At 39.6% G+C, this 27,319-nt stretch overlaps 1 protein-coding gene across 1 annotated transcript in view; it reads right to left on the reverse strand.

Annotated features, from left to right (window-relative positions):
• The window catches only part of LOC126194940 (adenylyl cyclase-associated protein 1), a 202,809-nt gene that overhangs the window by 25,482 nt on the left and 150,008 nt on the right, over nucleotides 1-27,319 (reverse strand). Inside the window, exons 6-7 of the mRNA XM_049933329.1 lie at nucleotides 14,187-14,359; nucleotides 6,366-6,572 (exon numbers count right to left, since the gene is read on the reverse strand). Coding sequence (XP_049789286.1) covers nucleotides 6,366-6,572; nucleotides 14,187-14,359 — 380 coding nt within the window. The remainder of the gene's footprint in view (nucleotides 1-6,365; nucleotides 6,573-14,186; nucleotides 14,360-27,319) is intronic.

Genomic DNA, 27,319 nt, shown 5'->3' on the forward strand with positions numbered 1-27,319 from the left:
TCCGGCAGCACATTATGTGAGTACTGGTTAGTTGGTGTACAATTCCTAGTGTTAATGGGCTGCTTGGTCTGTTTTTTCTCTGCACCAGATCTGAAAATTGAGCAGAAAGGCTATCAATTGCTAACTCTGCTCTTTGGTCAGGGCAACCCTACTTGCAGTTTCGTAGTAGTGTCTGCTACAATCATTTTATAATACATCTGCAAGACTACATGGAGGAGTACTGCAGCAGCTGCAAGTGGCTGGTGAACCCAGAGTGTTATCATTTCTGTTATAACAACCAAGCTGTTTAATTATTGTAACACAGGCCAAGCTCACTTGATGGAATCCATAGCACAGTGGTAATGCACAGCACAGGCAAAATGGTTTCTCCACCTGCAGGTTTCAGTGGTGTCGCCAAGAACACAACCAGAAGAGGAACATTGGTAAGACAGGTTTTAAAATACCTGTTATTTTTGAAGCGGTTTCATTTGCAGCCCAGCAGCAACTAGGATGTGGGTGCTACACCAGGTGAGGGGACCACAGGGAGGAGCCTCCAGTAGGAGTTATGAGATCAAGACTCAGTTGCAGTCCCAGATTCCAAGATTAAGCCCACCCTCTGGACTTGTGCCACACCACAGTGGGCCTTCCAGGCTCCCTCCAGCAGCAATCAGACTCCTGCCCAGGGGGGCAGTGAGATACATCCCTTGCAGGGCACCTGTTTTCCATCACAGTGATGGTGCCGCTCCATGCTCCACACCAACGACCATCAGGATGCAGTCATCCACCGCAGAGCTGGCTATCACAGCAGGATTGCCAACCATCTCCGAGCATCATTGACGTCAAGTGTTTGCAGTGCGATTGACACAACAGAGTCGCGTGGCGTGCACTGAGCACAAGAGTCAGCAAAGCTAAGCAAAAGCATGAAGCAGCCACTCAGCCATCTTACTGTGGAATGGAAGCATGGTCGCTGGCTCACAATGACACAGTACTAATGTATGAGAAGTAAAGAAAATATTAATTTTGGCAGCTCCATCTTCCTGGGCCTCCACTGGCCTGCTACCCTGCTCTGTCTGCCATCCTGACATCATTGCCACCCCTCCACCCCAACTCAATTACAGCAGGTTCCTCCCCAGTGTTGTCTAGGGTAGTAGTGAAGTACAATTCTATGTCACTAACACTAAGCAGCCCCCCTAGATTGGTTCGACTGTCCTTAAGCACATACCTTTAGGGCTGAATTGTGGCTCCTGTTTACAATTAGTGTTCCAAAGTTCTTCCTGGCACCTGGCAACAATTATGATCTTCAGTGGCATGTAGATTTCTTTAGTGATCCTGAGTAGCTCTTTGTAATCAACAAAAGCTTCACAGTTTAACTGAGCATCTCGAGTGATGATTGGAACTCATCTCAATGATGATAGTAGAATATCAATGTCTTTAATGACAAACACCCACCCAGAGCAATCTTCATTAGGCATGCTCACTGGAACAGCTTCACAATTTAGAGCTCTGACCTTCCACAGTCTATGATTGAACGTAGTACCTGCAAGACTTCCCATCTCAGAATAACATCATGACTACAGTCTGCTAAAACAATGAATTTGAATGGCCATGTTCTGTCACTGATAGCTCTTCTAATAAGATGCATTCCTGTTGGCTGCAGGTATTTCTCATTTGTGACCTTCAGCACATCAAATTCTGTATCGTAGGAAACAATTTTCTTTAATTTATGACGATAAGGAATCCACTGCCTCAACTTGAGTCAGGACAGGTTGGCCACCAATGATGTTGTCAATGAGATTTCCTGACATCTCAGTTACTCACATCCATGGAGGACTTGCACCTGTGGAGGCCTTGCCTCCATACACAGTCGTATCACTTTGTTTTTTTGAAGTTGACAGCTACGCCAGAGATCAGTACCTCTGTACAGTGATGGAGAATAGCTAAGGGATCTTGGGGAACAACCCTGTCCTGGGTACAATGATGGGCTCCATCCCACGAGTTGACTATAGTCATTTGCAGTTGGGTGGTTTGAATAGGACTGTTGTAATGGATCATTTGTTGTGACATAATAGTCATCAAACACTTGTCTGCAGTAGTATATAAGGTGTCCAGGGCATCCACAGTGGAAACATAGCAACAGGTCATCATTTCTCCTCCAAATATCTGTTTCTCTGTGTGGCATTGTACTTCATGGAGGAGTTGGTTGTACCCACATTGGTCGGATGATTTATTGTTTGACAATTGCAGCAGAAGTCCGAGTTGGTCCAGTTCATTCTTCATGGCGTGATCAGCTAATGGTGGAGACTGCTCCTAAAGAACGATACATCTCTTCTTCAGCATTCTCTATTACCACTTGATGTGTGGGATCAAAATTTATGGCTGACCTCTCTCTTGCCTGACATTTCAGGCTGCTATACACTGTTGTATCTCTTCTCTTGCTATCTCACTTATGAGAGGTGAGCTCATGATGGTCTTCCACAACTGCCTTAGAGACCACATTCGGTAGTTGCTCATATCTCGTTCATCCAATTCTTCTTCTGCAGCATTTTCTTGATTAACTGGCACCACTTGATAAATTCCTCTGCTGTCTACCAGAAGAGCTTTGTACATTTCTGTGACTCCTTTCAGCAAACACAAGATTTTGTCAGATTCTGTCATATGCAGATTCACAATGTGCCACAGTACCTAAACATTTTGCATGATTGGAACTCATCTCAATGATGATAGTAGAATATCAATGTCTTTAATGACAAACACCCACCCAGAGCAATCTTCATTAGGCATGCTCACTGGAACAGCTTTACAATTTAGAGCTCTGACCTTTCCCATGCCTGTTTTTCAATTTTTCTCTGCTACGCACACTAGCTGTGACTGTCACCAACATTTTCTTCAGTTTGGCTTGGAATCTTTCCAGGCTTGAGCTTCTCTTCCTGAATCACTGTTGGGCTGTCTCATCCAAGTAAAATTACACATTTGCAAACACATCATATCATCCCACCTGCTGCACTGCGTGATTCGATCAAATCTTTTCAGCCATTTTGTTGAGCCCTGACAAGAATCTCTCCAGATAACACCAATGGATGCTGATGTGCAGCTGACTTACTGATGGCTTGCAATCCATTGGTACCCTGAATATATGGACCCTGGAAATGATGTACTGCTTGTGTTCCTGTCTGTGTAGGCAATGGCTTTTATGTTGCCTAACTGAAGCCACAGTCACACAGATGTTTTCAAATATCCGGGTCACCACCAAACTATGTCATGTCATCGCCACCAAACTATGTCATGTCATAATCACAATCAAGGCCAAATCTGAAAACAGGGTGTCAATGAAGTACAACACTTAGCACTGAAAGCAATTTCATAACGAACACTCTTTACCAATAGAAAAGAACTCACTTCCTGGACAGAGTGCACCTATTTTAACAGTTATATTCTAGAATTCTTGTATTTACACAAACCTTGAATACTCCAGAATATACAAACATTCAAATAAAATATTTCAAGAACCTTTGAGAAATGACAAATGCTAAATAAACAATTGCTGTGGGTCAGGTTTGAACTGGCGACCTGCAGCACATCAGCCAGAGATGCAAACCGTTATGCCACACTGCATGCACCACAGCTTACGGAAATATTTTCCTAAAACAGCAGTTTGTGGTAGTTTTCTTGTGGTTAGCCATCCTTCATTAAATATCTATACTAGAACAGCTCATCCCCCCTTCTCTTTTTCATCTGGACACTGTGACCAACATAAAATACAGTGCAGTGTATGGAAACCCTTACAACACATAGACATATAATGAAGATTATCACATCCATCATTTTTTTCTTTACGTGACAAAATTTACCTGATATTCATCAGTAAAAATAAACATAGCTATATGGAGGCATAATGGCAAGTTTCATGCCACCACTGTAACACATCAGTACAGTATTAATAGAGTTCATAGAGAAAATCCAAAGAAGAGCAACATTTTTTTTAATGCAAAAATAGGGGAGAGTGTGCCACTGACATGTATAGGGTTTGAAGTGGACATAATTAAAACAAAGGTGTTTTTCACTGTGGCAGAAACTCTCACAAAATTTCAATAAACAACTTTCTCCTCTGAATATGACAGTATTTTGTTGACACCAACCTACATACGGAGAAATGATCATCATAATAAAATAAGGGAAATCAGAGATCGCACGGACAGACAAAGGTGTTCATTTTTTCCATGCGCTGCCAAGAGTGGCATAACAGAGAATTATTGTGAAGGTGGTTTGATGAACCCTCTGCCAGGCATTAAGTGTGATTTGTGGAATATCCCTGTTTACACAATGCCTCACACATCAGGTAAAACCCTACTAAATATTCACCAATTTCTTTTTTTCCTCCAAAGGACACTACATACGGATGAGGAAAATATGCAAGACTTTAGGCCCAAAAGTAACTTGAAATCATTGTGGAGGAACCAATGCACCATTAAATGAAGGACAAAAAGTCAGATAACTATTTTTTGTAATATGGCACTGAATTTTTATATTCCAATGTCAAGTGATCATCATAAATATGTTCTAATATTGGACAGTATCTGCAATATTGCATCATCATGGTGAGACCTTACCAGATGTATGAAGATCAGTCGATAAATCTAATTTCATGAATCAGTATGAGCTAGAATCATTTCTGAATAGAACAATGGTTGTAATGTGTTCAAGCAAACAAGACATTGTGTCAAAACCATAAAACGGTTAGTCAAATGCCCTAAAACATTCTCAGCAGAATGTTGTGTCAGCAGCAGTTTGGTACAACTCTCTTTGTCTATACTTTAGGAACTGCAAGTATACAAAGAAGGGCAACAGGAATTGTCACGTTTGTCTGATGCATGGGAGAGACACGTAGATGCTGAAGAAACTGAACTTGCACTCTTGATGAAAGACGGAAATTATCCTGGGAAAGCCAACTTTGAAACTTTCCAGAACCGGATTTATGTGCTGAATCTAGGAATATACTACAGCTCCCTACATATTGCTCGAGCAGGGACAGAGAGGACAAGATTAGACTAATTACAGCACACACAGAGGCATTTAAGAAATCATTCTTCCCATACTATATATGTGAATCAAATGTGAAGAAGCCCTAATTACCAGTACATTAGAAAGTGCCCTCTGCTTTATATTTCATAGTGGTTTGTGGAGTGTGTACATAGAAAAAGGCCATGTCTTAAACCCCAACAATATGAATGAGTATTGCAACCATCAGACAACACTGCCATCAGTATTTTAATAATAAATATACATTTGATTGTCTCTACGATTGTGTGGGAGAGTGAGTGTGCTTAACAACAGAAAAAGAATGGTGGCTCAAAAGCTAGTAGCAATTCTGCACGGTGCACTTTTTTATGTGCCATACTTTAAGCATCTACATGTGAGTGGTTGCCCCCCGTATTCTTCTCTATTAAAAGGGCAACCTTCTACCTACACCCAAATCTATAGGAAGAGAGACTACTAAAATATACTCAGAGACTGCATTTTAATGGCATACATTATAAGGGCTGTGTGCTGTACAGAACTAACCAATATACAATTATTGCATACAATAACTTTGAGAGAACTTCTAAAAATGATGACTTGTTTAACCCACTACTCAGCATATTACTGTGTTGACAAGCAAAGCCTGGCACTGTGCTTTTCCCACACAGGATCCATATTTCCAAGACTTCACTGCTGACATGAAACAATCCAGTCATTACCTGTAAGAACTATATACTTAGATACAGTAGCCACTTGGAAATTCTTGGGCAAAAATTTTACTTTCTGCTGTACACGTTACAGAATATCTGGATATGACATTTTTTGTTTAATCAGTACTACTTGCATCACCAAACAGGCAGCTTACATCACCAAACAGGCAGCTTTTCCACCTTACTTACCACTGAACTGCCATTTCACATCTTATTGTCACACTGCATATTATGTTTAGTGGTGATTAGTTTCAAAAGTGCGCTCATTTTCAAACAAATACCTGCATCTCTAACATTTAAGAGTAACATAATTCCAAAGGAACATTCAAAAGCACTGTTCTACACCAGGTCAATGTAACAAACATTTTTCAGTTTTTCACTTATCATTACCATTTCTATATTCATGAGAAACACAGACCAAGTTACAATGTAACTGGCTCGTAAAGTGTAATAACAACTTCTCATACACTAGTGTAGAGGTAAAGCATACATGTGATGTGTTTTTTTCTCCAACATGCAAATAACAAAACTGATGATAACTTAAAAAGCTCTTTAGTCAAGAGTTTTATATTCAGTGCATATTTCACACACCTTTCATAAATTGCATTATGTTTCATTTGTAAATTTAAAAATAAGATGATGTTAATAAATAACATTTACCTGCATTTGCACTGACTGGCAATTCACGAATTCAATTGATGACACCAAGTTGTCGAAAACAATTGATGCTTTCTTACAAGAGTCCAACACAACTGAATTTATCTTGCCTTTGACAGTAAGAGTAGAATCTTGGCATTTAAACATGTACACAACATTATTCATCTCTGCATTCTCTACAACAAGAGAATGATTGCCTTTTTGGTATTCCTGAAAGAAGCACAAAGAATCAGTACAAGTGAATCAACAACTGTACATGAAAATTACTTAACAATCTTTTTAGTGACAAAGCCATTATTACATTTTTCTCTTAAGGCAGCAAAAAAGCTGAATGGTTTGACTAATACCCTCAACTGCAGGCCAGAACAATGCAAAATAATTATCAAATAATGATAAATTAATTCAGCCTTGTTTCTTTGAGAAAACTACAGTTTTTTTACTTTGTTAAGGTAGGTACTAACGCAATTATGAGAATTTTTTGGAATTTAGCTATGTGAAACTTACTTAGATGTTAAAATTCTCAGTCTGCAAATTTGCATTGCATAAGTTTTTTGTGTATATTTGATTTTAGCTCACACATTTCTGTGTATGAATTGTAGATAACATATCGATATTTTACTTCAAATTGAGAGCAGAACAATGTCTCATTTTGCTCTCAAATTATTGACTTTTATATCAGGCAGGCAGTTGTGCACGATGTGCCCAAGTCCGTCCCTGCACACTGGGAATCCTGCGGCCATAACAATAATCATATTTCATAAATAGTTCAAGAGAGAAGAATGATGTTTTCTGCAAATGATAGCGCACAAAGAGGCACATATGCTTTATGATATATTCTCAATTTCTTTTTTCCACTGATATATGGAAGTAAAACATCTGCAGCAGATAGAGGATCAGTGGAATGGAATGCAAAAACATATCAATAGCACTTAGGAAAACCCCACAGGTTGCATTTAAACATGTTCTCAGCACCTGGGGAGTGGCGGAGCATGACGAGATAACTTGTTCACAGCAGTCAAAGGATCAACAAGTGGTTACAGGGGTACATGTAATGGATTGCTGAATGACTACAAATAATGTCTTTCAAAACCAAGATGGTAATTAATATATTGCTAAATTCAAATACAGTAATGAAAAGTCCTTGGAAAAATATAAATAATCTTGAGAGTTAAGGTAACAAATCACCAAACAGTTGAGACACTGAGTTTTCAATAGACAAATGTACAAGACTGAGAACACTGCTGAGCTTTTGAACAATTCTTCCTTCAGAGATAACATAACATAGGCACACTCTCCGAGTCAACTATATTTTACTGGTACAAGGTATGAGGTATGAGGCCGTGACACTGTGTGTGTGTGTGTGTGTGTGTGTGTGTGTGTGTGTGTGTGTGTGTGTGTGTGTGCGCGCGCGCATGCACGCACACACGCTTATCATCTCTGATGAAATGGGAATGCAAAGAGGCAGATTCAGGATTTAGGATGGAAACACATCAGCATAGAAAACTGGGAAAAGAATTGTGTTTAAATGACAATCGCGACAACACATGTGCAATGTGTGAGAATATTTGATAGAGAGGCAGAAAATAGGAGACCTCTCTAACTGGTTTCCAAAGTAGTCCCACAAAACACAGCCATGGTTCTGGTTAGTGAAGTGATTGTACTTTGTACTGGTAAAGAAAAATACGAGAAGGAAAGGGGTAATGCAGGACCATCATCCTCGTACACCAGGCAAGAAGAGAAGTAATCAGAAACTTTTAACTAATCTAGATCTTTCGGCACAAGAAGCAATTCAGCACCACTTATACAATTACCATCATAATCGAAATTGGTCTACATTAAATCAGCTGCATATGACATTGCACAAGCTCGAAGTTTTTGAAGGCAACAAACTGTCATTGCAACAGGTTCTGCAGAGTTTTTTTTTTTTTAAATAAAAATATTTCAGGCCATAAAATGTTGGTGGAACAAGAAGACATAGTCGCATGCCAATGCAGACATTAATTTCATGGACACTGTTTGGATCGATGAAACATCATACTCTTATAAAAGGTTGGAGTGATGGCAAAGGAGAAGGTATGGCACTCCCCACTGGCAAAGGTGGCAGAATTACTCTTTTACATGCTGGTATCTACCATGGGTTTATTCATGGCTATCAACTGCTTTTCAGATCCAAGAAAACGTCAGAGTACCATGAAGAAAGGAACTGTGAAACATTATTAAATTTGTTGTGACTCGCCGATCTTTCAAAGTGCCGCCGCACAGTTACGCGCGTCCTCTACATGCGGCGTTGTCTACCAACCATGCAGCAGCAGCGCCACCTAAGCGGCCAGCCAGCCAGTGGCCGCTAGACTTGGACTCAGTTATGATTTGACTGTTAAAGTGTACACACGTCTTACTCTGTTTACTTGATCTGTGACTTTCATGTATTGCTTCTTCCTTGAAATATATTTGTTCAACTTGAAGTTATTACAATTGGCAACAAGGTAGTGATTTTTCTTTTCCATCGTTGACCCACATGTTTCCATGGCTACTTTAGAGCAACTATTGCAAGGTCTCATAGAACAGCAAACGCTTCTCACAAATGCGATTCGTGATTTCATCGCAGCATCAAATGTGGGGCGTCTCTCGTCGTTGTCTCTACCTACTTTTCCTCCTTACGACGGAAGACTGGTCTGATTACAAAAAATGTCTTCGACAGCACACCTTGGCATTTCATGTCGCGGATGAACAAACATGTAAGTCTCTGTCCCTTTCATGGATTTCACCTCAAATGTATTGGTTGTTGTCGCAATTGGCTCCTTTGAAAGATCCTGCGTCTTTGTCCTTTGCTGAAATGTGCTCACTTCTGTCCGTCTATTTTCAAAAGCAAACGCATGTGGTAGCCTCTCGTGTTGCCTTTTATCGTTGTCAAAAACAACCGAATCAAACCTATCGCGCTTGGGCTGCTGAACTTCACGGCCTCAGTAGAAAGTGTCAATTTGTTACTGAAGTTCACAAAGAATCCTACGCCAATTCCATGGTACGAGATGCTATTATCCGATCGGCACCCGACAAAGAAGCTAGGCAACGTGCCCTTCAGTTGGCAAATCCGACTCTAGATGAAGTCCTATCCATTGCTCAGTCTTTTGAAATTTCTCGCCCTGCTGGAGTGCAAATAGAGGCATGGGGCGGCGTTGGGGAAATACAACCTCTGTGCGATGTTGACGAAGTGTGTGGCGTGTCCCCACCGGCCAACGTGGCCGCAGTACGCTCCCAAGCGCAGCCTCGGCCTAACCGTAAACAACCCTCTAAGAAACTGCAGCACAACCCATGGCAACTTCCTTCATGTCCGCGGTGTTTTACGAAACATTCACGAGAAGATTGTCCACAACGCTGGGCCGTGTGGGAAAAAAAAAAAAAAAAATGGGGTCATGTGTTATCCGTTTGCAAATCCGACCGCATACATGATGTTCATGAACATGACGCTAATTCTGATTCTCTGTTGTCTGTCAACTGTACTTCTTCCCTTTCACGGAAGTTATTCCTCACTGTCCAAATACTTGGTCGAGATGTTCGCATGCAGGTGGATAATGGTTCTGCTGCCACTATCATAAATTCTCAGACGTATCTTCATTTGGGTTCTCCAATCCTGTCACCTGTAACTAGGCAATTACAGACTTACAATAAACAGAAGATTTCTCTCTTGGGACAGTTTGATGCTGAGGCATCTTACAAATCTGTCGTTCGCACTGTTCCCATATTTGTGGTCGACCATAGTAACGCGGAGAATCTTTTTGGTTTCGATGCCTTTCGCGTTTTTGGGTTCTCCATAGATGACTCTCTGTCAATATCGTCTCTGATCCCATTCCTTATGCTCAATTGGATTCCTTGTTGACAACATTTTCGTCCCTTTTTTCTCCTGGGTTAGGCCGTGCAAATGACTTTGAAGCTCATATCACGCTCAAACCCGCTGCTCGGCCTAAGTTTTTTCGGGCTCAGGCCATTCCTGTGGCCCTTCGTGATCAGGTCAAACGGGAGCTGAATCATATCAGCGCACACTCCACTGCAAAGTGAAAATCTCATTCTAGAAACATCCCCCAGGCTGTGGCTAAGCCATGTCTCCGCAGTATCCTTTCTTTCAGGAGTGCTAGTTCTGCCAGGTTCGCAGGAGAGCTTCTCTAAAGTTTGGAAGGTAGGAGACGAGATACTGGCAGAAGTAAAGCTGTGAGGACCGGGCATGAGTCGTGCTTCGGTAGCTCAGATGGTAGAGCACTTGCCCACGAAAGGCAAAGGTCCCGAGTTCAAGTCTCAGTTGGGCACACAGTTTTAATCTGCCAGGAAGTTTCATATCAGCTCACACTCCACTGCAGAGTGAAAATCTCATTCTGGGAGCTGGATCGCCTCACTGCTTCAGGGGTCTTGCTTCCTGTCACTTCCAGTGAGTGGTCCTCTCCTGTCTTCGTTGCTAAGCCAAATGGTGATATTCGTCTCTGTGGCGATTTCAAAGCCACTGTAAATGCTCAGTGCCTATCGACACTTACCCTATGCCTCGACCTGAAGAATTGTTCACTAAACTTGCTGGAGGCCAGTATTTTTCTAAACTTGACCTGTCAGAAGCTTATCATCATCTTCCTCTCGACGCTGCTTCCCGGCAGTTTCTGGTCCTTAATAAGCCTTTCGGCCTCTATCAATACTAACGCTTGCCATTCGGGGTTGCTAGCGCCCCTGCTCTCTTTCAGCGTTTCTTGGAACAATTATTGCTCCCTGTCCCTGGGTGTATCAATTACATGGACGACATTGTTGTCACTGGCTCCACCACTGAAGAACATCTTCAAAATCTCCGCACACTTTTTCATGTCTTACAGACTGCCGGTCTTACGTGTAATCTTCAGAAATCAAAATTTTTTCAGGCATCTATCACGTACTTGGGGTTTCAACTCTCTCGGGATGGTATTCGTCTGCTTCAGCAAACTGTCGCTGCGATCGATGTCCTTCCTCGCCCTACATCTGTTAAGGAGCTCCAGGCCTTCTTGGGGAAAATAGCATACTATCAAGTTTTTATCGTCTGCTGCTTCGGTGGCTCAGCCGTTGCATCGCCTGTTGCATAAAAACGTGCCTTTTCACTGGTCCACGTCATGTGATGCGGCTTTCCAGAAATTGAAGACTATGCTGAAACATGCCTGGCTACTTATCGACCTGGCCAACATCTTGTTCTTGCCACGGACACCTCTCAATACGGAGTCAAGTGCAGTCCTTGCGCACCGTTTTTCTGACGGTTCTGAACAACCCATTGCTTATGCCTCCAAAATGCTCATGGCTGCCCAACAAAAGTATTCTCAAATTGAAAAAGAAGCTTTGGCCATTATTTATGCTCTTCAAGTTTGGTGTTTTTCTCTATGGATCCAAATTTCATCTTGTTACGGATCACAAACCAGTTGTTTCCTTGTTTCATCCATCAACGTCACTTCCCGACAAGGCTGCACACCGCCTCCAGTGTTAGGCTCTTTACTTGTCTCGTTTCAATTATGAGATTCATTTCCGGCCAACAGCTCGACAAGCGAATGCTGATGCACTGTCTCGCCTTCCCATGGGTCCTGATCTGGCATTCGACAGGAACGAACTTTTGTGTTTCCACCTGAATGTTGCCGAGCATCGGGTTGTGGACGGGTTCCCCAACCACCGGGGACCGGCTGGCAGCTGCTACGGGTTCTGACCTTACCCTCTCCCGGGTATTGCGCTATATTCAGAAGGGTTGGCCAGATCATCTGTCCGCTAAGACGTCTGATCCATTGCGGAACTACTACGCTTTGCGTTACTGCCTCATGGCTAGGGATGCTGTTATCCTCCATTCCACCGAAAATGCTTCGCCGCGTGTTGTGGTACCTGCGTCTTTGGGTGCTTCAGTCTTGCACCTCCTCCACCATGGGCACTGGGGTGTGTCTCACACAAAATCTCTGGCGCGCTGTCATGTGTACTGGCCCAGTATCGACTCTGAGATTGCACACATGGTCGCTGACTGCAGCCCTTGTGCGTCACAGGCCACTTCCCCGAAGTCATCTTTGTCTGATAATGATCTGCAATTTGCCTCTTCCGATTTTGTGGATTTTTGTGCCCGTCATGGCATCATGCATGTCACGGCCCCTCCGTTCCATCCACAGTCAAACGGTGAGGCTGAACGACTGGTCCACACATTTAAGGCTCAGATGAGGAAACTCCTGACTTCTTCTGCTGATGATGCGCTTCTCCAATTTCTGGCTTCTTACCGTTTCACCCCCATGGGCGACTACAGCCCGGCTGAGCTCTTACATGGCCGACAGCCCCGTACGGTACTTCATCTTCTGCGGCTTTCCACCTCACGGCCGCGGGTGCCTTTGCTTGGCCAGTTCACCGCTGACGACCTTGTATGGGTACGGGGATATGGCAGGCAGCCAAAATGGAGTCCTGGCCGCATCTTACGACACCGTGGCCGACGCCTATATGAAATTCAGAGGGACACGGGTGTTGCAGTGTGTCATACGGACCAGCTTCAGCCTCGTGTGCCGGCAACGCCTGTTCCGGATGCCACTACACCACCTTCGGCTCTACCTGATGCTCGGGATACTGGAATCTCTCATTACTCACAACGCAGTCCTCTCACCATCATATCGGTGCCAGCACAAGAACTGACACCACCAGGAGACGTGCCCATGCAGGAACCAGATGACCATCATCTGTCGGAGCAACTCTACTCGCCTCCTTCTCCTATGGACGCGGACACATCGCCCATGTCTCCTGTTATAACAACCGGACTTCCCGCAACAGGCAGATTGGTGCACGGGGTCCCAGCAGATTCGACCCCCACATCTCCTGTCATCTTGACCTGTTATCATCGGGGACACTTCCGACCGTACAGCAAGCCTCATCCTCGTGACTTTACGGCCCGTCAAGCACCTATGGACGTTAGCAATCTACAGGCCACCTCCATCAAGACCTGTGCAAAAAATTCAAAGGGGGGAAAAGTGTTGTGACTCGCCGATCTTTCAAAGTGCCACCGCACAGTTACGCGCGTCCTCTACATGCGGCGCTGTCTGCCAGCTAAAATAGCTGCAGCACACACTTTCTTTTGGGCGTTCCGACATCTTAACCTCGCAACATTGCTGACAGCCAATGTGGCAACACTGTAGTGACAGGAGTCAGATGTCAACTATCAAGTAATTTCAATCAGACTACAGCAATTACTAGAACAATTCAGTACACAAGGCCACAGCTGATTCCTCACCTTACTGTTGACCAATGGAAAAAAGCTCAGCAGTTTAATGAATTCACTGTCAATACTGTAAACAAGATAACAAGAAAAATGATTATTCCTGTTATGGCTTGTCTAGGTTTGTGTAAAAACCAGAATAAGTTTTTCTTTCTGCTGTTAGTAAAAAAGTGATAAGCTATAGCAAGAAGTAGTAGTCCAACATCTGTGTGCACATCTTCCTTCCCCTTCAACCCTTATACCAAAAGAAGGACCTACTGGCTCGAAAACCTTGCAAACTTTAATACCTTTCATTTTTGTGTTTTCCTGCAGCTGCAGGTTGAGTACATTTTTTTATCTATCAAATTACATTATATTTTCAAAAACTGCTTATTTGTGTGCAATAAGTTTGAATAGAAAGCTGTAGTAATTATTAACTGTTTTAACACATATCTGGAATTTACAATGCTTTAATAGCTTAGTAATTTTAATTTTAATGATGGCTGTAATGCTATACATTTTCCTCATTTCACAATATATATGATCATACCATCTGCATGCCAGTCAAAAGTAACAATAAAAATGTTAAATTTCTTATGGCTGTTAATAAAAGATTTTCTTACCACCATCCATTTCTTCCCTTCTTTAGTGAAAGTTGGTGGTTTGTCTGGAACACTAACTGGAGCAGTAACTGGCCTCGTCGTCAATGACTGTGAAGGTGCTTTGAAAGGTGCTGGACCCGCTCGTAGAGCTGTATTCTTGTGTGTCTGCATGTCAGGTGTGACTCGTTTCAGGGCTGAAATTCACAATCCATACCATGAGAAATACTAATCTTTTTCCTGTGGAAATGCATTCAAAGACATCATGTAGTAGGCTTTATGTGAAATATGCTAATCTTTTAACACAACGCATCTGTTTTCGAGATGATGGTTAGTTCTGTACAACACACTGAATGTTAAAATTTGTGTTCTTTCCTTATTAATTTCTATTACAACATTTATCACTATCATTGTGTGACAACAATGTAGTTTACAATTACTGTGAGAAGACACAAGTAACAACTTCAATCAGTGGATTTCACTTTTCCACTCTTAAATATCCTTCCAATTCATGGCCCTTCAATTTGACAGCTTTCTAGAAGATAAAAAAAAAAATTCTTACTTTATTATTGGCCACTCTTGTGATCATAATTTTAGACAAGGAACAAATTAAAAAGCAGACATCTGAAGTACTTCGTTTCACTTGGGTGTATCTATATTGTGAGAAAGTTCACTCAAACAAATGGGAGTGTTTTGTTTTGCCTCGAGTCCCCCCACCCAAACAGCACCTTGTACACTTTGAGGTTGAGTAACAATGTCTCTGAATTTGCCAAGCATGTAGCCAGTCGTTATTAGCCAAGTTTCTTACTTTAAGTCCTGCCTATTTTTTCTTTCATAAACACTGGGTGGCACCTATTTGTACATTCTTTCCAAATTATTTCAAATTGGGTTTCCTTTGCAAGCTATCACTGCACTTTTAGCAACAATTAAAGATTTCATACATGGCAAGTACCCATGAAGGCAGTACTTCACACTAAGAATCTAGCATTAAATAGCATGAAATAAAAATGATAACATTTTTATAAGTTCTATGACTTTCTTCCAAGATCTACTTAAGTAACTGTTAATAGTTCCCATTCCTTCTGTAGGTTAACAACTACTTTGGAAACCTTACTGAAGTAATGGGCACAATGGCAGAAAGAAAGCTGGAATCTACCATCTGCTCTACTTGCACCTCTACTAATAATTAATTTCTTTTATTTTACTTATTTTTTTCAATTTCCGTACATTTTCTAAGTAGTCTACAGGTGGTAGGTGCTCCAATATTTAAAAAGCCTTAACTAAGCTTTTCCCCTATTTAAATTCATTATTCAAGGCATTATTTTTAATGTTCTGATTCCAATGGTGAATCTAATTTGCTGGAAAATCTGTTAATCAAGAAATATGACAAACTGAACTTTTCACTGTAGTTTGACCCTGCAATTTTTGTGTGATCTTATATGTATTTATGGACTCAGTGACAACTCATTAGAAAGACTATGCATTCCACCATGTCAGTAATGTATTCCAATGTCTTTGAAACTAATTAACTTATAATTAACATTAAATTTAAGGAGTAACTGTATTTTCCATTGCGAATGTTGCCTCTGTGCTTGACAAAGACCTTTGCCATTATACTTTTGTTGACTTAATTTTTATGCACAATATGATGTACTTCTCTAACTGATTATGCCACTAATTAAGATTTTTGTATAATTTATCATAATTTTCAATATGGTGCCTGTATTCGTAAATAGAGTATTCCCAATGCGGCTGCATAAAATGGTTTCATAAAATTCTCTAATTTCTTAGACCACCATACATTTCACACACAAAATTACTGTTAATACTCATATTCCATTCCAAGTGGTAAAATCTAACCTACCCATTTTTCAAATCGTTATTTAGTTTCCGAGATCACAATATGTTCATGCATCAGTCTTTAAATAGCTGGACACCAAAATTTTCAGCCTAGACTCAGATACATCAACAGTAACATCTACGAACAACTAGACCATAAAAGGTCTGCACTTGGGGAGTAAACACATAACACCTTTGTGTAACTTTAATGTAAGAGACTTGGTCATGTGAACAACAAGTAACATCAATGTCGATTGTGTCTGGAACCAGCTAGTACATGTCCAACACCTACATGAGATTTCAATAAGCCAAGACTTGTCTGAGTATTGTACTGTACTGTATTTATTGATCCTCTTGTCTACAAAGCAGCTTATGCATAAGACATTGGACAAGTCAAGTTATAAGTATACAGCTGAAAGTCATTTCTAGGCATACTTATTTAAGGTTACAATAATACACTTTATATATTAGTATTTGCATAACACACTTGAAAAATTTAAATATTCTTCAATGGCGTAAAAGCAGTTATGCTGTAAATATGACTTTAGAGGTTTTCCAAAGGTATTGACTTCAGTAATTGCTTTTATGTTTTCAGGAAGGTTTTAATAAAGCTTAATGTGAAAATTACCTTTTAGGCACAGAGCTGTGCTGATTTGGGTTATATATAAGTTTCTGTTTTGTCTGGTAAAGTGATCATTTAGATCACAGTTTTTCTGCAGTCTGCAGTCCTTTCGTAATATATTTATTTTAAAGAATAAAAGAGTTTCCATAATGTATGCACGTGGTAATGCAGGAATATCAGATTTCTTAAAACAAAGGTTTACAAGAGTCTCCAGGCTTGCAACCAAATAAGATGCTAATGGCCCTTTTTTGTAGTTTAAAAGTGCTACTAGCTGTCTTGGGAGTTTCCCCAGAAAGTGACCCCACATCTAATACAAGAGTGAAAGTAGGCATGATATGCATTCATTACTGTTATCTCACTACAGCATGATTTTAGTGAGCAAAGAGGGTAACATGTTTTTCTCAGTTCTGCATTGATTTATTCATTATGTTTATTCCATTTTACATTGCTCTGCAGCCAAAGTCCTAAGAATTTGGTTTCAGTACTGTTACCAACTAGTTTGCCATTGACACAAGACTGACCGAATAAACATGTTCTTATTAGGAGCATAGTGGTATTTTAGTGCGATAGTTATTTTACTGTTTATTACAAGCTGATTATTCTGTGCCCAGCTCCCAAGTTGTTTTGTGACCAAGTTTGCCGATTGCTCTAATCTGCAAATATAATTGTTTTATGTGCATCAACATTTAAGCTTAGATCATTCACGTACAGAAGGAACAGAAGGGGTCCCATTTTCTGATCCTTGGGGTACACCACATTTAATTTGTTTATAGTCAGATAAGTATTCAGATACTGCTTTTAGTTCAACATTTGTGTGCTTGAGGTCAAAAGCTTTTGACATGTCAATAAATACTCCTGTTGATTCCTGTTTTCTGTCCATCAGGTTTAGGATGGAACTGATGCACTCATAAACAGCAGTTGTCACTGTCGTCTTATTTCCGAATCCATGTTGTTCATTACATAGTATTTTGTTTTTATTTATAAATTTCATAAGTTTGTCATACATAACTTTTTCTAATACTTTTGAGATGAGGAGGAAATTATGATGGGTCTGTAGTTATTTACATTATCTTTCTTTTTTATATACAGGAATAACTTTTGATGTTTTCAATATACCAGCGAAAGTGCCAGCCTGAAGTGAGCAGTCGCATTAAGTGTGTGAGTGTTTCAATTAGGTTTGATGCTCTCTTCCTTTATTTATTGTCGCAGGTACACCATCAATGCCTGCAGGGTTTGAATTTTTTAGTCCTTTCATTGCTTTAGCTACTTCATCTTGTGAAACAGAACTGATGTAAATTGATCCTGTACATGCACTTATTTTATATTTATTTGCCTGGTTGTTCTTAATGATAGTTTCATTGTAACATATTACCAGCAACACCAGTGAAATAATTGTTAAATGTGTTGGATACTTCTAAGGAGTTTGTTACTTTATTTTTTATGATAGTGTTATATTTTTGCAAAGTTGGCTGTATTCTCCAGATTCTTTTTTGTAACACTTCATATAGCCTTTGATTTATTAGCTGAATTATAAATGTATTTATCATTATGAATTATTTTGGCTGCTTTTATTACTTTTCTTAATATTTTGGAGTATTTTTTATAGTATTCACATACTTCAGGTGAGGAATTTTTTGAGTTACATATTTCATGAAGTAGTCTTTTCTTCTGGCATGAAACCCTTATTCCCCTTGTGATCAAGCAGTTTGTTCTAGAGTTCCCTGTATGGTTTTCAGTGGCAATGCAATTTGAAAGAAAATGGATTAATGTATCACTGAAGGTGCTGAATTTTTCCATTTACATTATTCATTTTGTACACTTATGACTAATTTTCTTTCTGTAATAAGCTGTTGAAGTAGTTTACACTATCCTGATAACTTCTACATCAGATTCTTAACGACATGTTGTTAATAATACTGCCTTTTACTTTTATGCTTAATATTTGAGCAAGATGGTCACTAAAACCTGCATTGGAAATTTTTAGTGAAATGTTGTTAAACTCTTCTTGACTAGAAACTGACCTAGAGCTGTTCCGCATGTTTCTGTTACTCGGGTAGCAGCTTTTACTTCAGCCTTTAAATTATAGGATGTTACGAGGTTCAAAATGGGCTCTCTATTTCCACTAATTGTGAGGAAATCAATATTGAAGTCACCAAAGATTATCAACTCACAATCGATTTTATTTACTTTATTTAGGAATGACTCCATTTTGTTTAAGAAAAGTTCGAAATTTTCCAGATGGTTATCGGTAAACTATAGCAATAACCAGGTTGAACTGAATAATTTTTATAGCTGCAATTTCATTATACTCCTCGACTTTTATTCTATTTAAGTCAGGTAGGGTAATAAAATCTACATTCTCATTTGTGTAAATTGCCACCCCACCCAGCTTGCTGTTTTTCCTGCAGCAGTAAGAAGCTAAAATGAATTTGTTTATTTTCGTATTCTCTATTCATTCTGGGTTAACCCAGTGCTCAGAAATGCGTAACACTGAGTTATCTCCAAGTTTATCTGTTAACAGTATGTTAATTTCATCAATCTTTTTACATTTAGTGTTTAAAATTGATTTTAGCATTTGTGCTCTATATCTATATAGCGCTGACAATTTGCCATATTGACATACATACGACTAATCAGTATTCATGCAGTTCACATTTAACATTCCTATGAATGGATTGTGTATATATGACTAGCATGGATGAGTGGATTTGTCTGACGTACTTTTATCAAGTCTTCTGAACCAAAGAATGTGTTTTAGTTCGGACTGTTATCGTGTAATGTACTTTATATTCAATCATCTCAGTTACCGTCTCAAAACTCGAATGTGTGCACTGTTTATATAATTTACAGCTACTGTGTTCAGTAAATATTCTCTCTGTAACTTCAGACAATGATTGTGATTGTCACTGTGGCACTGTATTATAGGAGAGTGCGGGTGTCTGCTTGTACAGAAACACCTGATGTGCAACCAAATCTGACCATCACAGTCTTTTTCATGGTAATACATGTGAAAAAAGCCATTTTACCAAGAAATCTGTGTTGTAGAATAGTTGCAAGCTGATTTCTTGAAGCTGTGGAAATGATTTTTTGGCCATCGAGACTCCAAGGGTTTATTGCACAATGCAGGTAGGCACTGCCACAACTCCCTTTTTCCACTGCTACCACACACTTGCCCAGATTTTCTCTCTCTCTCTCTCCACCCCCCTCTCTGCCCCCACCCCAAGCAGTGATGTTATCATTCCATTATACTTGTGTCAAGTACACTTTAAATGGCTTTCATTTTTTTCTGAAGCTTTGAAATACAGAAGAGGGTCCTCTTTTCATATGTGGAGTCTTTGATTTATCACTATACAAACTTTACAACACACATGTACCTTACTATTATGGGGTTTTGATTTAGCACTGATATGCTATGCAGATGACAATGCTGTGGTTTTATGTGTTGGCACTCTCAAATATGTCACAGTTTTCAGACAGAGAAATTACAGGTTTCTTTTTGTTTCATTAAGATCCAAATATCATTATCAGTTGATGAATTAACAGCCTAGTTAGGCAGATCACCTAAAGTGTGGTAGGTTGCACACTCGTAAATGTTTTCTTCTCACACATCATAAAATGGTAAAGCAATACCAAAAAAATTTAAAAAATGTCTACAACTCTTAAGCACTACTCATTCTACTAAATGCTAATGTTGCAATTCCTATTCATAATTTGAGTATTCTGGTAACAAAGTTTGAAGTGTCAGTTAAACACTAGATTTAAAATTATAGGTGATGCTAGGCTGCAATAAAGGAAATGTACAGCATACATTTAAAACCCTGTTGATGTGACATTAAACCTAATCTTACTTTCTTCCTTCATTCTAAACCTTGTAAACTGGGTTCAGTATTACATCAGCTTTAAAACAAGCAACTGTCATTAGATGATTTCAGCTACACAGTAAAGTAACTATGTCAAAAGCAAATTTATTTTGGGAAATTTATCCATGTCTAAGCATGGTATCAATTATGAATACAAGCACTCCAAGAATCACAAGGCATAATAATAATAATAATAAGAAGAAGAAGAAGAAGAATACTGAACTGCATGTAATATCAACATAGAACGACATTTTGATGGTGCATGTAGTTTCACCACAAAATAACTTGCTAACATACTGACGTGGCAGCAATATGATCTAAAGATGTTTGCTGAGACAGCAAAAACCAGCAATTAAATACAATAAATATTTAATAGGAACAACCTGGTGACAATTTTGATTTTCCATGCACTGCTATGAGTGAGACCTTTTATCCTATGCTATCATGTAATGAGTTGTTCAGTCTGGATAACTCCCTTGTAGGTTGTCCAAAGTACCATAGGTGAGAGAATACACCTGCAAAATATTGTGTAATGTGATAAATCATTCTACTGCTTCTAGTTTCTATTGATAACTCTCTGTAGTTGAAGATACTACTTTCCATGTAAGACAGCACTTGTCAGAATCATGTGATGAAGTTTCACCAGTGTGGCAGCAGCCATGAGCAAGCACAGCAGTATTTAGATGATGTTTTTCACAGCTTTTGAAATATAACTAACACGGATATTAAAAAAAAAAATATTGTATTACAGCACTACCTGAGATTTCATGGTGTCAGTCAGTCATTTGCTCTAATTATGAACCACTAGAAATATAATGCACAAAATATAGAGAAGATGAAAACTCCTGAGATTTAGTAGGCCAAAAGAAAAAGGTAAGAATCTTCAGGAAAAGGATACTATCTGTACACTACACAGAGTTCTGTAACAAATGTTTTTAAAACAATCATTAATCTTTTGAACAGTTGGAAACTGACAACAAAGCAAATGAGAATATTATGTACTGCACATCCGCAGTTTCTTCTCCGCAGCAAAGAGATTTGTGCATCTCTTCCAGCAGGGCGCGTAAGGCTGGTAGCACATTCAAGTCTCACCTGCACATGTGTTGCAGCTGTTAGTTGTGTTACTGTCTAGTTCTTGTGAAAGACAAGTGTAGTGGTGATGCTTACTATTGCAGAGAGAGCATTTTCAGTGGAAGAGGAAACTTCAAGAGGAAGAGCAAACTTTACAGAGTGTGTAAGGTGATAATTTATATTGCATTTTCGTGCTTTGAGTTGACCACATTGTGACGCTGTACACAATTTAATTCACAAATTTCAGACAACAGCCTCTCTTCATGATGCGCCACGAACTGGTAGGCCCACAGTTTTAACAGAAAGAAGCTTGATGACATTTCAGACACTGTGTTGCGGGGTCCAACAAAATCAGTGACAAAATTATCACAAGATGCTAAAGTCTCTTCTATGACAGCACATTAGGCTGTACCCAAAGAACTGAGAATGTATCTGTAGAAAATTATTGCCATTCAACAATTACATTGTAAGGCCCACACAAAATGAGGAGCATATTGTGAATGATTTCAGCGATTTGTTAACTGAAATGGAGTTGGTATATTAGATCAAACCTTTGTCACTGATGGTTCTTGGTTTCACCTATCTGGCTGCATTAATTCACAAAATTCATTAATTTCATCATCTGAGGATCCACGTGTCTTAAGAGAAACACCAGTGCACATGCAGAAAATTGGAGTGTGGGATGCCATAATGTGAGGATGAATTATAGGCCTAATCTTTTTTGATACTACTGTCATTTCCGATGTCTATTGTTTCTGGATGATTTATCCATTTATTGCCCTGGTGAATGAAAACGAGATTGATAGTTCACTTTTCTAACAAGGCAACCCTGCTGTTCATATGGCACACTAGTCCCTTTGACTTTAGATGAAATCTTTGGAGGCAGAATAATTACAAAAGGTCCCTGGCCCCCGCACTCTCCAGATCTGTATCTGCCTGGGTATTTCCTTTGTGGTGTGGCTAAGAGATTTGTGTATCAAAATAACCGAGAGACAATGTATGAACTGTAGACAGCAATAATTAATTATCCACACTGGATTACATGAGAAACATTGGTAAAGGTGTTTGCAAACAAATGTAAAAGTGTTGAACTATGGCTTCAAGAAAAAGAGGAAAACATTTCCTGCACCTACTGCGGCACTGGTGAGTACAGTCCATTTAATTGTAATTAATATAATTAATTTCATTGCTTTAATTGCAATAATTTTGATTCCCATCTCCCTATATAGCTGCAGCCACTAGCAATGAATCCCAGTTCCTAGCTTACACAGCTACATGAATGTGCTGTCAACCTTATGCAACCTGCAAGACAACACACACACACACACACACACACACACACACACACACACACACACAGCCTCTGTTGTCTCTCGGCACTGAAGCCTGAGTGCAGTGAGCAGCAATCTTGGATGGAATGCTCATTACAATCAGACTTCAATACATGGAGGTGACAGTGGCCATCCAAGTGAGAGTTCTGAAGACATTGTCTGATGGTCTATTTTACTTTTAAATGCACCTGTCTGCACCATAAGCCTCCTCTATGTGATGAGCAACAACCTATCTTAATTCATGTTATTATAATACTATTTTGGCCTTTCCAGTGTCTTAAAATAAACTTGCAGGTATTGAGTAAATCTCAGGCAGAATGGAAAGATTTGTTTACAAATAAACCAAATCTGTAATTCTTTTTCTGGTGCCTTTGTCCCTGCACTGGCACATAGTTGACATGGTTATGAATGTATTTGGGATGGCTATGAATGTATTTGGCATGGTTATGAACATATGTGGCATGGTTAGTTTAAGGGGTGGCTGGATGGCCTTCTCTTTGCACCACATCACCAACCCCCCCCACCACCACCACCCCCCCACCGTCCCCACCCCTCGGATGGAGTATGTATACCCCAGCTGTCTGCATGTACGGTTATTTATGAGAAAGTCAGGGAACAATTGGAATGGACTGCAGTCAAACAAGTAATAAATTACATCAGATGTAACAACCCTATATCAGTCTTGCATGTAGAGTGATCACAGACTTTGTCAATATTGAGTAAAAATAGGAGCAGAGTACATAAGAAACAAACTCATTAGGAAAGATGCAGAGTAGGGAAATTCATTTAAGAATAGGAATCTAGATTAGACTACATTAAATATAAAGTTCATTATAATAGAAATGAAGATTGTACAGACACAGGCAAAAAGGAGAATTATTTCACAAAGTGAACAACATGAGATGTTTCAAGCGTGAAGAAGGCGGATGAAGAAAAGACTTTCAAGCATTAAACTAAATAGAACTATTCAGCTGTCTCTTATGGATGTGGGAAGGCATAAAAAGGAGGGAGGGAGGAAGATGAATGCTTCATTAAAGTCTTTGGAATCTCCAGATTATGCTGGCTAACACTGCTGTCAATAAATACTGAAACTTAGTACTGAAACACCATGAAGTTGGCAAGTTACGAACGTCAAACAGCCATGAAGTGTGCTACATGTTCTCCAGCTCTCTCACCAACTGTAAAAATCTGGTCACACAGTTTTCCAAGAGAATGGCACACCATCCCTTGGCAGCCACTGAGATTGACAGGCTCACAGAGTTGAAGGATCATGGAATTGCACAGCCATAACTGTCATTCGAACTTACTTTGACTTTATGCCCAGCCAGATTACAGCCACTGTTGCTGCAAAAGCTGCCGCTCTATGTAGTACATTTCTCACCATTTATAACTCCAAATCTTTTACAAATTTAACACTAAACCCATCCTTGATATGCAATGATTCTTCTGCTGTTGAATCCAAACTTACACTGGTAGACACTTCTCCTTCTTACATGAAGCATAATACAGTCTCCTTACAAACAACGAGCAATCCAATCCAATTTCTAAATGAGAGAAACACTGCACTATCTTTCCTTATACACAGAATGTAGAAGCTTTACTCCTAACTACAGTGTGTGGTTGTGATGAAATGCTAATAATGGTATTTTCACGCACATATGTACACTTCGTGCAAATCTGACATTTGTTGCAAGTCCTCCTTGTGATGTTACTGTTTTAATAGACAGTAGTGTATTTTTCAGATAAACCATTTCAGCATTTGTGTTAACTGGGTTAGGGAACGGTGGGAAGCTTAAATTGGGGTGGCCAGAGAGCAATTGGAAATGCTGTCCACCTGAATAAAAGTCTACTGTCTTAACATTATGCCACCTCACTCAGTTAAAGTATGAGGTAACAAGCTTTCTTTGGAAGAGGATTAAGCACACCAGGCCGCTTGCAAGTTGTGGACGAGATTATAAACCCAGCAATGAGTATGAACTAATACTCAGTCTGGGATCCATTGTTTTTGAAAGGTTTTCACTCAGTGTCAACAAAACCTGTTTAACACCCATTGAGAACCAAGCCACGAAGATAAATATCCTTCAACAGTGAATATAGGAACCTAATTATGTAGTTTGAAAGTAGATCTGTAAAAAAAATAGAGCAAGCGGTAAGTAGTGTATAGTAAACTCTCCAAAAAGATGTTGGTGCAAATTAAATTACGAAGGTGTGCTGAAAAGTAATGCCTCCAAAATTTTCAAGTGAAAACTCTTAAAAGTTTTTTAAATAAAACAAATGTTATTAACATTCTTCATCTTTTTTCTTCATGGCTACATATTTGCAGCCCTCTGCCGCTAGAGGGCTCCGAATTGTAGTGTGTAACATGAGAAACGGCATGTTGTAATGGAGCTTCGAATTCAAAGAGTTTATCTACATGGAGCAATCAATTCTTCAGCAAGACAATGGCAGACCACAAACGAGTGTTGCGACATCTGCAATAATCCGATGCCTTGGGTCACTGTCCTCGATCGTATTTCATAAAGTCTCAACTTAACCCCATCTGATTTTTAGCCGTTTCCAAAACTTAAAGAACACCAATGAGGACTTCACTTTGATAGTGATAAAGTGGTGCAAGCATAGGTGAGGTTGTAGCTTCCTCAAGAAAGTTAATCATTCTACAATGACAGTACCAACAAACTGGTCTCGAAATAGGTGTGGCGCCAGGGTGACTGTGTACAGAAATAAATACGTAGATATTAAGAACAAAGATGCAGAATGTTAACATTTGTTTTATGGAAAAAGCTTTGAGTGTTTTCACATAAAAACTCAGAGGTGTCACTTTTCAGCACACCCTTGGTATAATGCATAGTATCGATAGGTGAGGTTCTTTTTGTATTTAATACATTCGAAGGTGCCAGCTGTATGGACACAAAAAACTGAGCTGAAACTGGTTTGGTTCAAAAAATGGCTCAAATGGCTCTGAGCACTATGGGACTTAACATCTGAGGTCACCAGTCCCCTAGAACTTAGAACTACTTAAACCTAACTAACCTAAGGACATCACACACATCCATGCCCGAGGCAGGATTTGAATCTGCGACCGTAGCAGTTGTGCGATTCCAGACTGAAGCACCTAGAACCGCTCGGCCACACCGGCCGGCGAAACTGGTTTGGGTTGCTTATGATGAACCAAATAGGAGTTTCAAAACTAAACTTCCAATGTGTCTAAAAGAGGAAGATTACAATCGGTCTTTATTACCAATGTTTACTTATGGCAATGAGACATGGACTACCAACGCAAAAACAATTAAAAAACCGAATGCTGTCTAACAAATGACGGAAAGATGAATGTCTGAAATTACTAGGAGTGACAAGAAAACAAACAGGTCAGGAAACACAATGGATCAGAAAATGCAATTATGACCAATAAAAATGAAACTGAGGTGGGAGGATGTGTTGCCAGGTAAACGAATTATAAAAGACCAACAATGTTTATTGCTGGGTTCCAGGATATAAGAGGAGAACAAGACAATGAACTAATGGAATGTGGGTGGACAACATTAGAAAACATGCAGGAGCAACATATATCAAAATACTACAATGAATGTTTTCCAGGTATGTGACTGCATTTTACATTGTTTCTTGCTACAATGGAGATTAAACACACCACCCCGATTAAGATCACTTGCATCAGCAGTCAAAATTTTGGTCTATAAAAACAATATGACAATGGCACCAAACACCACGAATGGTTTACTGAAGACGCCACCACTGCAGAAGTCTACAACACTTGCAGATGGATGCAAACAGAGAAGAATGTAATGACTGGAGAAGTTTTGATAAAGCCTTTAGAGAGCAGTGGATGTCAATTAGCTGAAAATGTTGACGAGTTATAATAACTCATGTTAAGCAAAAGCATTCACAGCTTTGACTCATACATACATGCTGCACCTACGCAGTTTCACAGTAAAAAGGCACGTAAAAATGACAAGAATAAAGTTCAGAATGAATTCTCTGCAGAATATATTTTCCATAGCTCTTTCACCATAATTAAATAATAAATCATGCTGTAGGCATCCGCAGATCCTTGCTGAGTTTGTACTTGTGAGTATGAGCAGAGAAAGTGAGCAGCTGCACATATGAATTAGAAAAATGAGACTGTGCATTCTTGTTTGTCATACATGCTCTAAACTTCTCAATCTAAACTCTAAAAGGATAAATTTAATTACTAAACTTAATAAATAAAACCACTGTCCTAACAGTAATTACATTTCTACAACTGTTATTCAGTGTGGTAGGGAAGCTTAAAGTTCCCAATGTTGAAGACATTCACGTCCAGCTAGTTTAGTTGCAGCAACTAATACAAATCATTAAAAATGCATGGATGCTGTTCCTAAAGTTTGCAGCATAGTTCCAGCAGGTCTACATCTACATCTACATTTATACTCCGCAAGC

Source organism: Schistocerca nitens, chromosome 1 (assembly GCF_023898315.1).
Source record: "Schistocerca nitens isolate TAMUIC-IGC-003100 chromosome 1, iqSchNite1.1, whole genome shotgun sequence".
Lineage (NCBI taxonomy): Eukaryota > Metazoa > Arthropoda > Insecta > Orthoptera > Acrididae > Schistocerca > Schistocerca nitens.